This window comes from Vicugna pacos, chromosome 2, assembly GCF_048564905.1.
Source record: "Vicugna pacos chromosome 2, VicPac4, whole genome shotgun sequence".
Taxonomy (NCBI): Eukaryota; Metazoa; Chordata; class Mammalia; order Artiodactyla; family Camelidae; genus Vicugna; species Vicugna pacos.
In genome coordinates, this window is record NC_132988.1 from 80,659,093 (window position 1) to 80,678,435 (window position 19,343).

The 19,343-nt window shown below is 39.8% G+C and overlaps 1 protein-coding gene across 3 annotated transcripts in view; it reads left to right on the forward strand.

Moving 5' to 3' along the window:
- The window catches only part of AFF1 (ALF transcription elongation factor 1), a 173,195-nt gene that overhangs the window by 2,268 nt on the left and 151,584 nt on the right, over positions 1-19,343 (forward strand). For all 3 annotated transcript variants that reach the window (XM_072943023.1, XM_072943014.1, XM_072943004.1), the window contains exon 2: positions 9,477-9,550. In XM_072943023.1, the coding sequence (XP_072799124.1) occupies positions 9,513-9,550 (38 nt within the window). In that variant the 5' untranslated portion in view covers positions 9,477-9,512. The remainder of the gene's footprint in view (positions 1-9,476; positions 9,551-19,343) is intronic.

Sequence of the window (19,343 nt, forward strand, 5' to 3'; positions counted from 1 at the left end):
TATTTACTTAACTGTGTAAAAATGTGATTTTGAAGACTCATAATGTGTTAATTTAGAATACAAAAATCATCAAGAGACTGAGAATTTATGGCAACAGTAAAATCTAGGTGATTTTTCAACATTGCTTTCTCCTGCCAGATGCAGAGTACACACGCATTTTTTGCCACCAGAAGTCAGTATTTCACTGTGGGGCTATAAGCCAGAATGTAGTTAGACTACATCAAAACTGGCTTTCTCTTCTGTTTCCTATTGGTTAACCGAATTTTGCAAGGAGTTGGTGGAACTAATAGCTACCTTTTTTATTGATTAAGATACTTGCTTAATTTGGTTTTGAATTACATTTGAAGAGTACTGTTTAATAGAGATACATATAGGAGTTGCATCTTTATTAGGAACCTCTACAAATCACTGTAGCCACATGATTGTTTAGTGGAAGTTATATTGCCTTGGGAGTTGAAAAGATGGATAAAAAATTAGCTTAGAAAAGGCAAACTTCAGGGGAGGGTATAGCTCAGTGGCAGAGTGTGTGCTTAGCATGCGCAAGGTCCTGGGTTCAACATCCCCAGTACTTTCATTAAAAAAAAAAAAGCCTAATTACCTCTTCTCCCTTACCCCCTCTCAAAAAAAAAAAAAGAAAAGAAAAGAAAAAAGGGCAAACTTGTTTTCCATATTTTTAAAAAAGCAAATGAAAGTTTCTTGCTCAACTCTGTAATTTGTGCTTTTTCATCAAACATACTTGCATATTCTCTTAGGAAGTTAGTGGACTGGTAAAATTCCAAGTCTTGAAATGGCCTTAATGCTTTCACTTGTTAAAAGGTAGAACTAGGGGGGAGGGTATAGCTCAAGTGGTAGAGCACATGCTTAGACTACACAAGGTCCTGGGTTCAATCCCCAGTACCTGCTCCAAAAACAAAAATAAAACCTAATTACCTCCCCTCACCAAAAAAAAATACATAAATAAAAATAAAAGGTAGAACTGATGTATATATAAGTGCCTGGATTGTTACAACATACATAGGGGGCAGTATACCCTGCCCAGGTCCCTTAGGATATAGGCAACATAGCTGGGATATTCTCTTTACTGTTGAAGCTCTGCACTGAAAGCAGCCCTTCAGCTTGAATTCATTTGCTGACTTAGATATGTCTGTTGAAGCTACAAGCCCAAAGTTCCCCTATTTCAAGACTAGACCATTAACTAATTTTTCAGGAGATTGAGAAAGTGTGTTGGAGAGAGTACAAATTAAGGAACCACTTTTACCATAAATATAAAAAGTTTAGTAAATAAGTTATATTTTTTCATTAAATTATAAATTCAACAGTGATTTCTGTTCCCAAAGTATATTGACAGTGGTTTTCTATCAGTCACTTTTTTATGCACAGTAGTAGCTTATTTAATATTTGCTATATTGAATCTTAGATTTTATTAAAATCGCTTACATAAACCCTGTAAATCCATTTACTAAAATTCTACCTCTTTGCAGATGTAAATGTAAAGTATTTGTTCTTTGTAGGTACACATCCTTTATTTTTGACTGAATATGCACAAGAGATTATGATAGACTTCAGACCAGGAGACTCGAGGGCCATCAGGGTTGTTAATAGGAGTTTCTGTCTTATGCCTGAGGACAGAGCTCTGTCAGTAGTGTTCTCCAGGGGAAGAAAATCAGCTGATTTTCTTAAATTATCTGGCCCATTTTAAACATGACTAAGGATTTCTTGTTGGAGTGAGTTTTTCTTATTAAAAGACTGAGATGATTGTGACACATGGAGCCCAGAGGCATCAAGTACATCATTAATAGAATATCTCATATTCATTTCTAATACCTTATAAGTATCGGGCATCTTCTATGTGCCAGACAGAACTCTAAGCACTGGAGGAACTGATAACACCAGATCTAGAAAGAGAAAGAGCCCATGAAGGTAGAGTTTACATTCATGTAGCACAGAAGCTGTTTACCCATGGCTTTCACATGACGTATCATTTAAACCTAATTGCAACTCTGAAGTTGAAGTTCATTTTCCATTTTAAAATCAGGAAATTGAGTTGAAGAAGTTAAGTGACTTGACTCTGTGACTCAAAGCCTGGTGCCCTTTCTACTATGGTACACTGTTGATATGTGGTTTCCTGTTTTTCAAGAATGACAGCTTGACTCTCAAATATAAATAGTGTTTCTCTTTGGCTAAGTAATTCTTTCTAATCATTATGGGAATAAAAAAGCAGGTATTTTCATTTAACATTCCGGACATATATTCGTGACTCCAAAGGAAAATGTGCAGACCTGTTAAACAGACATGTGATGTTTGTTTTGCTCCAGATAAAGATTCTTACCTTCCTAAAAACTAAATACAAGGGCTGAGGAATCATCTCCCTTAGTACTTCAAATCCATTATTCAGGTTATGAAAGGTCAGTTCACATCCCTATGGAAATCAGGATATATCCATGCCATTTCCTTCAATCTCATAGATACAGTGAATATATGCAACTTAGCAGTGTTTTTCAAACTTAATAAGCATCAGTCTCCTGGAAGGCTTTTAAAGCACATTTATTTCTCCCCTTCCCCCTCCCCCCCACTCTGAGGTTTTGATTCAATAGGTCTGGGGTGATGCCCAAGAATTTGCTCTTGTACCATGTTCACGGGTGATTCAATACTGCTAGTTTTGGAATTACACGTTTTTTGAGAGCTGCTTCAGTATAGCAAAGAACTTTAAAGTTTGATTTCTGAACCAGACAGCTTGGGCTTGAATCTTGGATATGCCACCTACTAGCTGTCAGACCTTAGGCAAATTACTTAACTTCTTGTCAAGAACTGTGAAAGCTCTGAGATTTCACCCTACTTTTAAGCCAACAAGCTAATCTTCAGTTTCATGGACTCCTGGGAAAGGCTTTATTACTCATAATAATGGCTATAGCCAGAGTATCATTGTTTTCTTACCCTGGTCCCCTCAGCCCCAGTTTCTAAAGAGGAGAGGTGTGAAGAGAACCAGATGACACCTATAAACACAGCTGTATTAAGGAGAGGAATCCTGAGTTTAGGGAATCTTAGTCTTTTATAATGGGCAGTAAGCATGCCTTCCTGCCCTTTGCTTCAGAGGGAGACATTATTTTGATTATACTGGACAGTAAACATACTGCCCTTTGCTCCAGAAAGACACGTATGTTTTCTTAAGGCTCTTCTCTATACAAGCTTCCTTGAAGATTGTCTGGAATGAAGGCAGTTAATGCCTGTGCGTGAACACGCAGAAATGCCACAGGCCCGGGGATGACTGGCTTCCAACACTTTTCCGTTCCCTTATAAAATGGGGTTAACAATACTGTAGTTCCTCCTTTACTGGGTAGATTAAAGGTACTGAGATTTGGCAAGTACTTGGAGCAGAATATGAGAAGTGCTATATAAGAAGTGCTATATTCGTTACCATTACTCCTGAAAAAAATCTTTTCCCTTCTTTTTATAATGGTAAGTATTGTCTTATAAGATGAAATAATTGCTTTACTGAGGATCCCTAACTTTGATTTTGTTCTGAGAAATTTATTTAATGGGTCTAAATTCTAAAATGGGGATAATACATTGTGTGATATTTTGCCAGTCCATTGGGGAGTGAGGCAGAAACACTACCAACATTCATGTGCTCTCGCATGTGTCTTTGCCTCCTTAGGTTACACAGAATCACTGACTAATTCTGTCCAGTGGGCTGTCTATGGGAGTTACATACGGGTATTTCTGGACTGATGCATTTAAGTGGCTCTGTGAGACCCTCCACCTTTCTTTTTCACTATAGTAAACCTTGTAGCCACATTTGGAGATAGTGGAGCTTCCAACTTGAGTTTTTTCCCAGCTTAGGCTTCTCGATACAGAGAAAAGCTCCCTGCCTACCCCCTCCCCCCATATACAGTAGACACAAAGAATAAGCATGAAATAAGTTTCCGTTCTGTCAAGCCCCCGCTGAAACTTTGGGGTTAATTTGCTACTGTAGCGTCATTTAGACCATCCTCACTATAGTTCCAGTACCTATACTATCTGCCTACGGTGAGAAATTTGACAGTCGGTTATTTTAAAACATAAGCTCTGGGTCTACATATGTAAAGCTAGACCTGGAGCTTGCATTCTGTTAAGGGGATATAAGCAATTAACACCTGTTTATGTTTGTATGTTTTTATTTATTTAGCGCAAGGTAATTGCAGATGGTGGTACATACCGTGGAAAGATAAGGGTGGCCAGCACTGTTATTTTTCCGCCCTGATGCGCATTCCCATTTTTTCGTTGCTAAGAGAACCTTGATTGTGTGTGTGGAATGACACCGTGCGCAGCCTTAGGTGACAGATCATGTTTGTTCTCGGTCAGTGGTAACAATTTGTATCCTGATTTACCTGCTTCCCCTGCAGCTGGAGGAGGCCATGTGACCTAGTTCTGGTGTTTAGATAGCAAAGGTTTGGGGAAGGATTTTCCTTCCCTGATGAAAGGAGACAGAGGTGGCTGACACAGCTGCACCTTTCTCCTCTCATCTACCAGCCTGGAGTGTTGATAAGATGTCTGGTTTTGGCAGCAACCTTTTTGTGCCATGAGATGACAAACACAAAGGCAACATGCTAAAAGATGGTGGAGCAAAAAGAGCCAGCGTTCCCAACGGCCTCACTGAACAGCTAAAATTACACCAGTAGCCACCCTCCTCTAGACTTGCTGTGGGAGAAGTGTAAATCTCTGATAATTAAGTGGTGGTTCTTGCAGCTAGACACACATGGAGTACAATGGAGTGAGCATGGGTTGGCTGGAGGGCACAGCGCTGCTATGCTGGCAGCTGTATTCAGGGGAAGCTGCTCTGAGAATGCGTCATTGATCTGAGACCTGAATGATGGGAGGGAGCTGATGACATGGGGGATGCATACTTGAGTGTGGGGGCAACATCAGAGCCCCCTAGAGAGAGGATTTGAAGTAGAGAAGAGATAGTTGGAGAAATCACATTCCATTGTGGATTTCTAAGCTTGTGGGCTTCGTGTGGCACTGGAGAGCTAAAGGAATTGCAGGTGATCAAGTCATTTTGGGGCCCTGGGAGATTATGAGCTGCTTGTGGTAAATTTCTGGAGAATTCAGATGAAAACAGTGTATGACCCATGACTCATTCCTGACACTTTGCCAGTTACCAAGAGACTGTTATTCCTGAAGGGTATGTGTGGAGAAGGGGAAGTGGATCTGACTAGCGACTACTGACCAGACGGTGCATCCTCTGGCTTCTGGATCGTTATTTTCCTCATATTCCCCTTTGGAAACTGGGTCATGGTCATGGGGCTTTGAGATCTGCTTAGCACTGTTTGTCTAGTTGAAAAGCTTCTCTAATGTATGGCTTGTCTCAAGCATGTGCTTTGGTTGGCAGAAAAATAACCAGAACAACTACTACAATCATTTATTGAGTGCTTACCATGAGCCAGGCATTGTGCTAAAAATCTTGCACACATTTTATTGAACCCTCCGACAACCCCATGAAGCCCCGTATCACTGATGAGAGGCTGAGACCTTGGGGAAGAACAGTGATTTCTTGATTTTCGTATAGCTGGTAGGTTGTAAAGCAGGCCTTTTAACCAGCATATCACAAAGATTCCTAAGAGCAGGTTCCCCAGAAATACAGGGTTGGAAGCACTTAATGACCTAGAACAGAAATATTTGAAAATATCCTGAATCATTTCTTGGTATTCTTCCTCCTTTTTTTTTTAATTGTAATTATATAATTATATATGTGTATGGTGTGAGTGTAAGACTTAAAAAAAACAAGAAAAAAATTTACTTGAAATGTTTTACCTGCTATTTTGGGAGGAAAAGTAGTTTGATATACATGACATTTTAATTTCTGAATAAATTTGCATTGCAAGAGGCTGGAAGGACTATAGAAGGGTCACTTAAATAAATCTGGCAGGGTACATGCCTACATGAAATTTAGTCTGCTTCAGTTACATAAAATGTAAGATAGACATTGCTGACTTAAATAAGAACTGCTGTGTATTGAGTGCTTTTCGTATGTCAGTGTGCTGGACGTTTTAGCTTAGCTGTTACAAAGCACTCTCCTCAGTATCTCTGTAAAAGAGGCTGTTTTCCATTTTACAGATGGGAGCATCACTGAGGCTGGTAGGGCTTAATTTGCCCGAAGTGATCACCTGTCTCCCTTGAACTTACTCTCTGTGTGTTATACAGCCCTGCTCTGTCTTTTAAATAGAGCCGAGTTCGTATCTTCCCTACTTGTTTTAATGGAAGGACTTTAAACTGCCCCCTCATTTATTATTCTACTTTGTCTTTATAATCTTGTGACAGTGATATAAAAATGTGTGAAAACTTTGGGAAGAACTTCTGATTTCAATATTTATGATCTGGGACCTCCATTCCCCCCATCTCCATATTTAGAAAGAAAAATGTTTACACAGGTAATAAAGGATTCATAGTATGCATAATAAAAGATGAAAGTGCCCCTTTCCAGAGAGTGGTTGTGTGCGTGTGTGTTATATGGGTATGTGTTATGCATAAATATAAAAAGAAAGCATTTTCTTTTTAAACAAATTGGCTCACATTGTGCATTTTGTTCAGCATCTTGTTTGGAGAAACCTATTCTTTTTGATGCTATATTGCATCTCATTATGATGTATCATAATTTGTTAACTATTTCTGTGACGGTAGGTGTTAGGTTGTTACCAGTTTTCTTGCTATTATAAACATTTTATTGCACAAATCTCCTTGTACAAATGTGAGTATTTTTAAGAAAGTCTTTGAAGGAGACATTAACTGAAGCATATACTAATTGCCTTTCTTAGCAGCGGTTTAGGGTAATAACTTCCTGGCTACAAAAGATCTCCATTCTAGCCTAACTAACCTTGTATCTGGGTTGCTCTCCATGCAGCTGTGCAAATCATATGTACATCATCACCCAAGCAAACTTCCATAGGCTGAATTTGGTCGTTCCTGCGAGACTTAAAGAGTCAATAATCTGGCAATGCTGCCTCCTTGCCCCTGACTCCGTGGGAAAGGATCAAGCCTCCATGCAAAGTTACGAATTTGAATTGTGCAGACGAGGCACTGGCTGCATGAAGGGGCCAGATTCCTCGAATATGTCTTTCACTTTGTACTTGACTCATCTACCCAAGAAACCAGTAGAGAGACCCAGGGATTCAGCTGACTCCTTTAGTCTTGGACTCATCAGTTTCTAGGACCATTAAAAGAAAATAGGCTATCTGTCTGCCTGCCTGCCTGCCTGCCTTCCTTTTTTTTCTTTCCTCCATCCCTCTCTTCCTTCCTTCCTGTCTTTCTTTCTCTTCCTCCCTCCCTCCTTTCTTTCAGCAAAATTGAATGGAAGGGCTTTCCGGTAGACCTCACTGCCCTCCCCCGGGCTCCCCTGTAACAAGCATCTCCCACTTAGAGCGGTTCATTTGTTACAGTTGATGAACATCGACACCCAGAGTGCTAGACCCTCGTTTACTATTCTCTGCATGGCTTGCTCCTCCCTTCCTTTAAGCCTTTGCTGAAATGTTTCCTTCTCTGACCACTCTGTGTAAAATTGCAACACCTTACCTCCTTTCCTCTCTGGCACTCTTCGCTTTTCACTTTGTTTTTCTCTATAATACCTTTTAAAATCTAATGTCTGTATATTATATGTCATCTTTGTTCACCTCCTGTAGTTTGTAAACTCAGTGATGGCAAGTGCCTGTTTCCTTCTCTCTCACAGTAGATGCTCAGGAAATATTTGTTGGCTCAGTGAGTAAATGAGCAGAACAAGTGAACTCAGGACCACTCTCTCAGGTTGGCCTCCCGCAACAGCCCAGCCTGCCTCCTCCCATAGTACTTTCTCATTCTCCACCAGTGGGCCCCCGGGGTGGCTGCTGTTGGGCTGCAAGTAGATGGGGCATCTTCATTGGAAGGGTTGTGCTGGGGACAGCCATCGTGGACTCTTGAGAAGCCTTTACAGTGTTAGGAAGATTAATGCCAAAATGAATGCCTACTATTTTATCGATCACTTGTGTGCCAGCCCTGCAAGTCAAGAGGCAAAGTGAGAGAGCATGGGGGGTGGGGGCGGGGAGCAGTGAGATAGAAGGGTAGGAGGAGAGAGAGAGAGAAAGTGAAGTTGGGGAGGAAGGCGGGGTGAAAGGAGGGTAGGAAAAGAAGAGCAGGAAGAGAAACAAAAGTGTTTGAGAGAGGGAAGGTGAGACAGTAACAGGGTTGGTGTGGGAGGGAGACGATTGGGGTTTGAATTGGAGAGTTTAGGAAACTTGTCTAGGGCCACTACAGCTGGTTGGAGGAGTATCCTACTCCAAAGCATGTTTGGCCCTGAAAATTTCAGAGCTCTAGTGTGAGTTTAATTAGAATGTTTGTAACATCCATGTTGCATTCTTTTGGGGGAGGAGATAGTGACAAATGAAATCTACTATTATGAAAACATTGTGGTCAGCAAGTCAGCAATTTTAATTTCATGGAAAGAGAGAGATAAAAGACGTTATCAGGAGTCCCAGTAGAGCTGAAGGACTCTCATTTGGTTTTTCTCCAGCATTAGGCAAAAAGTATAACAGTTAGCCTCTTAAACATAGCCGGCTAGCTAAAATTGCTACAAATGAAATGTCATGTTTCCATTTGTATCAATTTATTAAATCTGTGCTAAGATAATTTAGTAACATACCCTTTGCCTTAAGGATGTCTGAAAAAATAGGAACTATTTAAAGCAAGTTAGGATAAGAGCAGTAAATTCACAAATACATACAAGGAAGGGAAAAGGAAACAGCTGTTGATAGTGTTGACCATAGAGAGCTGGTTTCTAGAGATATACAAGATAGTACCAAGGCCATCTGCCCAGGTTGGATAACAACGTTTTTTAACCAGTACTGTTTTGAGAGAATGCTCCAGAATTGCTTTGGGGATTAAATATCTTTTATGAGTGGAAACAAAATCGAAAACTTGCCTCATCGAAAACTCGGCCCACTTTTGAAATTCAGTGTTGAATTCTTATGTGATGATTAACTGTTCATTTTCTTTCTCATCCATATTATTTTACCTTTTTTCCTTTTGATTGTGGTGCGGTTGTTAAGACCACTTGTTACGTTAGGCAAACTGCACATATATACTTATATATAAAATGGACTATTTAGTACATGTGGTATTTGTATGTACCTTACAACTTTAATGTTTACATGAAATGTCGTTTTCAGAAGGGCTTTACACAATGCTTGGCACAAAGTAGACACTGGGGAAATGTCACTTCCTTTCTTCCTCCTCATGATAAATTTGTGCACATTTTTCCCTTGCTGAAATTGCTTTGAGTAGCAGCCTTAAAACTAAAAGTGCATTTGCCCTTTGCTATATGCTAGTCAGTGTGTACATGCAACTTGGTAAGAAACATTCTCTTATTCAAATGAGAACTCTGAATTCTGTCTCCAGTAAGATTTCTTGCAGGTCAGGTGTACCGGTGAGCTTACTTAAGGGCTGATCTTCACAGGCTGCTGTTTCTCTTTCAGATGAATAGATTCATCGCTTTCCACTGACTGGCAGCAATGGCATTTACCGAAAGGGTCAACAGCAGCGGCAACAGGTAACTGTGAAATCCATGATTCAAAGATGTGATAATATTTAATTTTATAATCTATTTTTCAGAGAATAAGTTTGGTCCTTTTAATTTTTGTGACTTATGAACTCTCTGGTGCAGGAAAATATGAAAATTTGTTTTCTCTATGTTAAATCAAACCTGTTAGACTGGCTGTATGCTTTCTTTCAATCTAGTGCTCGCTGAGTCTCTTAACTCGTTTCTTAACACATGGATGTTAGATTAGCATCTTAATTCTGTGTTCAAGGTACTGGTCCATATCACACTGATTGGGAAAATGTTCACAATTCAGCTTGTGCTGAAACAAATGTCATGATGAAATCTGTCTTATGAGAGCCTTGAATCAGGGAATTCTGTCAGTTACATTTTATGACTTTCACGTCTTTCCCTCCAACTCTGTACATATAGTTAACTGCCTTGCATATAGTACACAGTCAGGGTTGGTTGAGGGGAGTGTATTTACATTCTGAAGCAGTTATTAAGAATAACTCGTCTGATACCCAGAAGGAATTCTAAATATCACCGATCAGTTTTTATTTATACTATGAGATATTCAAATACATATGAAAGTAGGAGACATTTTTATCGAGTAATAGATGATGGAGACTGTAATTCTGGACCATCCTGATACTCTCCTACTGCCTCTTCCTTTCTGGTTCATTTAGGAAATCCTTCCTGTATTCCAGGTGGTCCTGGTGGTCCTGTTGTTCAACTTGGTACACTCTCCTGCCTCACAGAGAAAAGCGTGTAATCCAGGCTGCAGCAGTCCACATTCTGCTAGAGCCAGAGGGGAATCTGTTATCATTCGTGTTTTTTTTTTCTTTTTTTTAGGCTTGTTCATAATATTCGGTTCCACATAAGTTTTACATTTTTATGTTGTTAAATGTCTTGTCTTTTATGGATTCTGGTTTTGATTGTGCTTAGAAAGGTCTTTCCTACTTCAAGATTGTGAAAAGAATGTCATGTGTTCTCTGCTGGCACTTGAAAGGTTTCGTTTTTTGCATTTCAGTCAGAACTTGTAAGCTGGTGGCCAATGGGACAGATCTGGTCAACAGATGGGTTTCATTTGGCCCCTCACAGTGTTCTAAAAAATATATATCTGCCAAGGATTTTTACATGACAATCTAGACTCCTGTCTTCTCTTGAAAAATTTAAGGTTGAACAGTGTTGAGGAGCACTCGGATGGTAGTTACTGCTCTTTGAGAGAAGGTGTGAGCTTTCTAATTCAGAACTTGTCAAGTGGTGTGCCATCCGTTCTTTTCAGGTGAGCAGAGATGTTGCTCTCCCCAGCCAGAACTCCCAAACTTCCACCTCATTCCCTCTTGCAGACACCTGCTTTGTCAGCTTGCCCCAGAGAGACCTGCTTTAAAGAAAGGCTGGGAAAGCACGGATGCCTTCTAGTTCACCACATTTCCCACACAGCCGGATTTACACACTCAGCTGCTTCGCCCTCTTGAGACCCATTTTAGATCTTTGACTTTTTAGTATTTTGATCTATCTGTAATTAATTTCAGTATAAAGCGTGTGTTATAAATCTCCATATTAATAAAAAAATGAAAAAGTCTAGGGATGTTAGGGAGCCCTCTGTTTTTTAAGCAAAAGGCTAGCCAGTTGTTTCAACTTGATTTATTAAATCATCTGTCTTTACTGATTTGAGTGCTATGTCCAAATTACATCACATTTTTGAGTTTATTGTTGGACTCTTTTTTTCCTTTGATTGTCTCTTCTGGCAATGGTGCTATATATTTCATTGTATTTTTATAGATCTTAATATTCACACAGATTCTTTGTCATTTTCATTTAGAACTTTTATGGCTGTTCACATCTGATTACATTTCCACGTGTGCTCTGAAGTCACTAGTCATTTTCCCGAAAAATTATTGTTGGCAGTTTAATTGAGGCCCTTTGATTTAATCAATTGGATGAAATTCTGTAGAATATTAAATCTGAGTCTTTCTACAAAGAAATTTAAATACCAGATAAATGAAAATTTGAGAGGATGAAAAAAATTTTAATTTCACTTCCAAGATGTTTTGGAGGTATGATTTTTTGGCTGTTTTCTAGTTACTGATATTGCATCCAGGATAATTTCTGGTAGAAGAATCAATTATGATAGTTAACAGTATTATCAGTGGCAAGATTAAAAAGATATTTTGTAGTCTGTTATTTACATACATTTTCTATTGTTGCTAATTATTAAGTTAGGATAGATAACTGTGCTTTGTAGTAACTCTCTTGCAATTACAGAGCTGTTTTTGTTGTTCGTTACATTTTCTCTTTCCAGCTCCTTGCCTCCCTGATGTGCTCCTTTTAATTCTGATACCCAGTACAAGTGATAAGCTAGGGAAAATCCTAAGTGGAGCTCTATTTTTAATATATACCAATAGCTCACTTGTTTAAATGTTTAATCATGGTAGTTTAATCTTTCAGTAGTCCAGAAAAAAAAGTCATCAAGTTCATGTGAAACTAGTCCAGGACTAGCATATATTTTAAAGGAAACAGATGTGTGTTGAGTCGGCAGCTCCGCTTTCTCACACTGAATAGAAGTCTGAGTGTGAATCCTTACTTTGCTCAGGGCTATCAAAAGTCATAAGTGTTGGACAGAATATTAATGTCATGCCTAAAGACAGTGTTTGTTTTAATTCTTATAAGTAATAGGCTTGTTTCTTGGTTTCCAGACTTATTGACATTGGACACTGCTGAACCTTTCTTTCTTCCCTCTCACCCTCCTTCTCCTCCTGTTTCTTCTTCTTTTTAAAAATTGTTATTGGAGTAAAACAATCTGAAAAGGGCAGACATTATTAGTACAGTTCAGTGCATTTTCACAAAGTGAACACACTTGTGTAACCGATCAAACCACAACAATACCAGCTCTCCAGAAGCCCCCCTGTGTCTTCCCTTCGGCTATGATCTCCCTCAAAGCCTGCCACCGTTCTGACTTCTAACACCGTAGATTTGCTTTGCCTACTTTTGAATTTTTATTTAAAAGTAATATCATATATTCTTGTGTGTTGTCTATTCTGTTTTGATGTTTATGTTTTTTATTTCATAAACTTAAATATCTTTAACATTTAAATGCCTTTATAATAATGTATTTTAAATTAGCATACTATTGTAGATTATAGAATCAACATTAAATTAAAAATTTTTTCATCAACTTTCCATAGTCTAGTATGAGAATATAATTATTCTTACTCTTTTTTTCCATTTTTCTCTCTGTGCTCCAGCTGTTAGCTCTGCTTTTAGTTTTAAATTGTCCATATTGATAGCCCATTTTATTTTATAATTATCTGTACCCTTGCAAGCTTTGTCTTTTAGTTTATAATAAAAGCTTGAAAACCCAATACATTTTATTACATTATTCTGACTGGGAAGCAAAGTAGTGTTTAGGGTTTTATTTCTCCTCTTTGGGTTCAGAGTCAACCCAAGTACCACTTGAAAGAGAAGATTCATATTGACCAGGACAAATGAACTCTTAAGCTGAATAAAATTGTTCAAATTCATGCCACATTTTAAATCGCTTCATCTTTGGATGGTGTTTTTATTTTTCTTGGAGTTCTTAGTTACTTTTTTTCCCTTGTTGTAAGAGAGAACATGAGTCTTTGCTATTTCACTAACGTGTCCCCTTCTCACCCTCTGTTTGTGTTGGGAGACCTGCTGATGTGTTTCCCTGTTTGGGGGAAGATTTGAGGGGTTGAATATTGTGAACCCTGATTCATAGTACTGTGGTCCTGAAAGCTCCACCCCCCTCCCGAGGGTCTGAAACACCATTTAACTCTCCTAATTGAGAAGAGTCCTCAATTAGTGAGGAAGCTACAAGGTGTTAAGCTGATTAGCACCTATTATACGGACAGATTTTCTTTGTGTGAGTAAATCAGAGGCCTAACTTCCAGATGCTTACCAGAGAGATTAATAGCTGCAGGCCGTGTTTTCCTGAAACAGTGATTGGCCTGGACGTTGTAAATAATCCACACCTGGAATGGTGAAATTTCCTGTGTTCCCCAAGCAAGTTGTTTTAGGTTTGATTTACAAGTGCAATAATGTTTCTTTAGACAGAGCACATTGTTTCCCTTTATTTCAGAAAAGAGTTTCTAACTCTTAAGTGTGTGTCACTGTCATATGTGGTTGAAGATGAGTCACTGAGTGTGATGGGTTTAGAAGAGGAAATCGTTTTCAGAATTAGTTATTTCCCCAAGAGACAGTTAAAATTTGGGGGGCAAAGACTAAACTGTAGAAGTATTGAGTAATTCCACCCGTAAGATCTGGTTGACCTGTTGCTGCACGTGTGGTGCTGTGAGCTTGAGTGTGGGACTCTGAAGCCGGACAGCGTGTGTTCAGTTCCCTGACACATTGGTTACTTGGATGAATTGCTCAGCTTTAAGCCTCATTAGAATGAGGATAAGGAGAATAATGTATGTAAGTGCTTATCACACGTCCTGCCTGGTAGATCATGAATTCTCGATAAGTTATTAGTTCTATTGCTCTGGTGACGATGGTAGAGTGGTTGGTGGGTTTCAGGAAAGTGAGAACCTTCCTCAGTTCACCTCAAGGAAAAAGGCTTTTTTTAGAGGCAACTCTTTGAATGGAAGGGATTCCTTTGTGAGCAACTCCAAGAATAGTGTTCATCGGAAGGCGCATGATAGAGGAAACAGATCTTTAGAAACAAAACACAAAGCGTTTGTTTATTTGCGGGGCATGTGGATACACTTACAGGTTTTACTGTGGTCTGTTTTACATTTAATATTGGCTGTGAGACTGTCCTGAATTACACGAACTGTAAGAACACTGCTGCATAGTATTTTATTTTTTACAAGTAGCAAGTGTTAAAAAAAATCACTCATTGAGGTATAATTTACAATTCAATGATTTTTAGTAAAGTTACTGAGTTGTGTAGTCCTCTCTACAATCCAGATTCAGAATTGCACCCTCGATGGATGCAACTGCCTGTGTCTCACCCCCGACCCCAGGCAATCATTAATCTACCTAATACTTTTGCCTATTCTGGACACTTCATATAAATGCAGTCATACAGTATGTGGGGTTTTTTTGTGTGTGTGATTGACTTCTTTCACTTAACATAAGGTTTTCAAGATTGATCCATGTTGTAGCATGTATCAATAGTTCATTCTTTTTATTGTGTCAAATAATATTTCATTATATGGATATATGCCAATGTTTTACTGTTCACCAAATTGATGGACATTTGAGTTGTATCCACTTTTTGGCTATTATGAATAATGTTACATGTATGTTTTGTTTTGGGTAGATTTTTAGGGGCGGAATTGCTTTCTTGTATGGTAGATTTATGTTTAGAGTCATCTTTAGATTATTCTGAGTTCACAAGTCAGTGTGCCCATGGTCAGTTTCAGGTATATTTGTGTATGTTTTTTCTCATTACCTTCAGCCTTGAATGCTCTACTAATGCTGTAGAGTTGGAGCAGAACAAACTAATATTTATTCAGTGCCTTCCACAGAATGGATTCTAGTCCAGGGAGTTGGCATTATAACATTTTAGGTGACACTTTGGTCCTTGGTGGTGGATAAGATGGCCAATAAGTTGAATTGTTAAGGATTATACCATCTTTGTAGGAATGACAATTTTATACTATCCTGATTTGGGGAAGAACCCTTTTCTTTTTGGAGGGTTCAGAATCCTTTTCTTCTGAAGCTAGCCTCCTTTGGAATCTGTGGAACAGGTTTAAGAAGAAAAGAATTTGAGTTCCTTCCAGTTTCCTTTGTTTTTCAGAAGCCTGGAGGACGTTATTTCAGAACCTGAGTCTTGTTTTCTGTACCTCATGATAACCCTGTAATGTGGTCAGATCAGGTGGTGTTCTGCCTCATTGTGCTGGAGGAAGCAAAGACCTGGAGGAGTTAGTAGTTGAATGTGTGAATCAGACCATAGGGAATGCTGATAAACAAGACTCTGCTGTATAGCCCAGGGAGCTATATTCAATAGCTTGTAACAATCTACTATGAAAAAGAATATGTATATATAAAATACATATATATCTGAATCACTATGCCCTACACTAGAAACTAACACAACATTGTAAATCAACTGTAGTTCAATAAAAAATTTTTTGACAGCTCTTTAAAATGCTATATAATGAGACTAATAAATAAAAACATTTGAGGTAATTTAAAGAAGGAAAAAGACTAGGGAATGCTGGGGCAACAAGTTTGTTTTGGTGGGGAATTTTTAAATGACTATACTAAACAATTTAACAACGTGAGGCGCTGTGCAGTTTCATTTCTGCCTTTGGCAAACAAGTTCGGATGCTTCATTTGATGGTGCTGTCTTCCTAACCTGTAGTGCAGAGTGCCACCATTTTTGTTGATTTAAAATGACTTTAAAACGGTAGACATTGGATTGTATGTGTTTACGTAGGTAAGACGTTAATAGATATGGTTAAGTGAACAGATTTTATGAAAGCTCAGTTACTGAAAGCTTGGGGTGGTCCAAGACTTGTTACAGGGAAGACAGTCTAAAGGGAGAAAATGAGGGAAAGTAGGAAAGGAGAGGGTGTGGACAAGAGAAAGACAGAAAGAAAGCGTGTGTACTGTAGCAGCAGTGAACAATTAATATTGGCCCTGATTGGGCATGATAACCTAATTTAGTATAGACTTTATCGTAGTTCTCGCCTACTCTTTTTTCTTTTCTTCACTTTAAAAGAATAAATTTTATCATAGACACATTCGGACATTAATACAAGTAGAGAGAATAGTTCATTAATTTTCAAATACCCTTTCCCCCAGATTTAACGTTTCTCAGTATTTTGCCACACTTAAAAATCTATCCTTTTTCTTTTGTTCTTCACTGAAGTGCTTTAAGGCAAATCCCAGACATCTGCTTTTTCACTCTGGCATACCTTATGTGCATCTCATTAAAAAAAAAAAGGGATATTTCCCTACAGAATTGCATACCAGTCTCATGCCTAATAAACTAACATTTTAGAGTCATCTGTTAATTAGCCCATATCCAAATTGCCCAGATTGTTTTAAAATGTCTGTTAAAGTTATTTACATCCTGATTGAAGCAAACCGAAGTGCATACATTGCGTTAGGTTTTGTCAGTTAAGTCTTAACCTAAAGCATTTACCCTCCTTATGTGGTGGGGGAGGGGGTTGACTGGTGGAGGAAGCTGAGTTGAATGTAAGTCCTACTTTGTGGATTTGCGTGGTTGCTTCTTCTTAGTATGTTTTTATTCTTATGTACCAGTGGTTCTCAGCCTGGAATAATTCTTCCCCCCCGCCGGAGCAGGGAGAATCTGACAATGTCTGGAGAGATTTTTCTTCGTCATAATCTGGCGGGTGGAGCCCAGGGATGTTGCTAAACATCCTGTAATGCCCAGGACGGCCCCCCACCGCCAAGAATCCTCTGGCTCCAAATGCCACTAGTGCAGAGGTTGGGCATCCCTGTAGCTCTGTCCCAGGTATTTCCTGTAGAATGAAAGTTAGCACTCAAGTTTGGTTAAATTTGAGTTAAGTCTTTTTGCTGAAAATAGTTTAATAGCCCAAGAGTGCTGGTACTGGGTGCTGGTTACAGGAGTGTGTCACTTTGTGGAAACGCACTTGTGAGCCATGCCCTTTTTAAATGTATGTTGTATTCTCATTTTTAAAGTTTACTTGAAAAACAGTCTTCCTTGTCCTGCTGGGCCCTTCCTCTTTTTGATTCCCACTTCAGATTCTTACACGTGTCAGGCAATCTTTAAATCCTCTTTCCTTTTAAGCTTCCTTAATACTCAGTCCCCTTTAACGTAAGAGACTGGTAAAGACGGGGAAAACGGGTGACTTGTGACTAAATTATTGGGACGATTATGGGTCCGTTAGGGGCAAGCTGGGGTGCTGCTGTCTTCCTTGCCCTGGTGCGTTGCCCTAAGCGGGGGAGCATGGAAACAGTAAGTAATGTTAGGCCTTTCGGAGCAGTGGGAAAGGGGCACTTGGGCAGAAAGAGCCAGTGAAGGCGGCGATGCAGTAGGGGTGTGCTGGGAACCCTTCCTGGAAGGTTGTCTTACAACCAGCTTCTTTCCCCATCTCTGATAAATCATCGGAAGGAAAGGCAATGAATTTTTTCTGACAGTCAGTTCTTACTGGGGGCCCAAGCTTCGTTTGCAAGTGAAAGGGCTGCTGTTGGAGTAGTTGAAATCACAATGAGCCCTGACTCTTTTCACATCAAAGTGTAAAAGAATCTCCAGGGGTGATAAATGGGGGCTGCTGGACTCATTACTGGTAAACAAAGCTGAGGGGTGACCTCTACATTTTTTTTAATTAAAAGAAAACAGGGTTTCCTAGTGGAGAGCGCGGGGCTGCTCTTCGTTTGAATTTTGACTGCTCACCCTGGAGAAGATCTTTGTTAGGGTGACAGGGAAGCAGCCTCTGTTACCCGGGTTGCCCTGACTCTCAAATCCTGGGTAAATGGCTCCGCCTGGGGTGGCCCCACAGGTACTCCTGCTAGACTGAGAATTGAAGTGTCCTGGGTTCAGCGGCGTTTTCGTTGCAAGAAGGGAGAACAGGGCAGAATTTCTGAGTCCTGTTCCTCTAGGGAGGCTGAGGGCTTAGATCCCTCCTCTGTTGCTTCTCCTGCCCAACAAAAAGAGAAAAACTCCCTGACTCCCATGCAACGCAGAAGGAGGTCAATTTTTAAGTAAATTCTTAGGACTTTAAAGAAGTCCACAGGCTGTTGTTTTCAAATTTACATTTAAAGTTAATACTCCTTTTATTTATGGAGTACAGGGCTTTGCCTTGGACTAAAACCCTTAACCAAAATTACAGTATTTGAACATTTTATGTTCAAAGTTTATGTTGAAAGCAACACCATTAAAACACTATTATTAGCACTAATAATCTAGCATTTTATGGAACCAAGACTTGAAAACTGCTCTCTAAACTCAACCCTGCAGCTGAAGGTCCACCTTCAGTAAACTCCCATCACGGTGTGCCCAGCTCCCCATCACGCTTATCTCATGCGCGCTGTTTTTTCGCTTGCTCCTTTGTTGCCGTCCGGCCAAGCCTTAGCCAGATTTTAAACAGCTGGAGGTCAGAGACTGCCCTTTGTAACCCGAGTGCAACCAGTAAGGCGCTGGGCACCCAAAATTCTAATGTGTTTACTGCCTTCCCACGCGTTTGGTAATCGCCTTCCGAGTGTTGTGAGATTTGAGGAAGGAGCAGAGGTCACAGCAGGAGGGGAGTGGACCCCTGGATGGTGGGTAGAGAGAAGCTGTCCTCCAAGCCGAGGTGTTTTCAAGTCTAGATAAGAGAGTCTCCAAGGCCTTCTTTTCTGGAGATATACTGGGATGGCAAGATGTGGGAGACACTCCTGGTTAAAACGGCTTTTAGGAGCTCAGATACCAAAAGCAACTAATATTTAATGAGCACAGTGACCAGATTTTGCAGTAGTGAGTATTTGACAGGTGCGATCTCATTTCAGACTCACAGCTCCTTGAGAGGCTGTATTTTACAGATGAAGAAGAGGGAGAAAGGATCGGTGACAGACACAGAAGAAGCTACCTTCCTTCTGTCACCAGACCCCAAGTCTATTCCACATTGACTTGGTGGAAGCCAGCGGCAGGGAAATCCTTTCTGAGCTCCAGTTTGAAAAACTGAGGCTTGGACCAGAAATCCTTCGTGGCTGACTTTCTTTTCTGACGTTGGAAAGGAGTACTAGATAAAAGATTGTTCCTGGGAGATGGGTTCAGCATGGCTCCAGCAGCCAGAGAAACACGCAACTTTCTACTGCAGGAACAAAGTGAATATCCTTACACTGGGGTGTGGAAGGTGGGGTG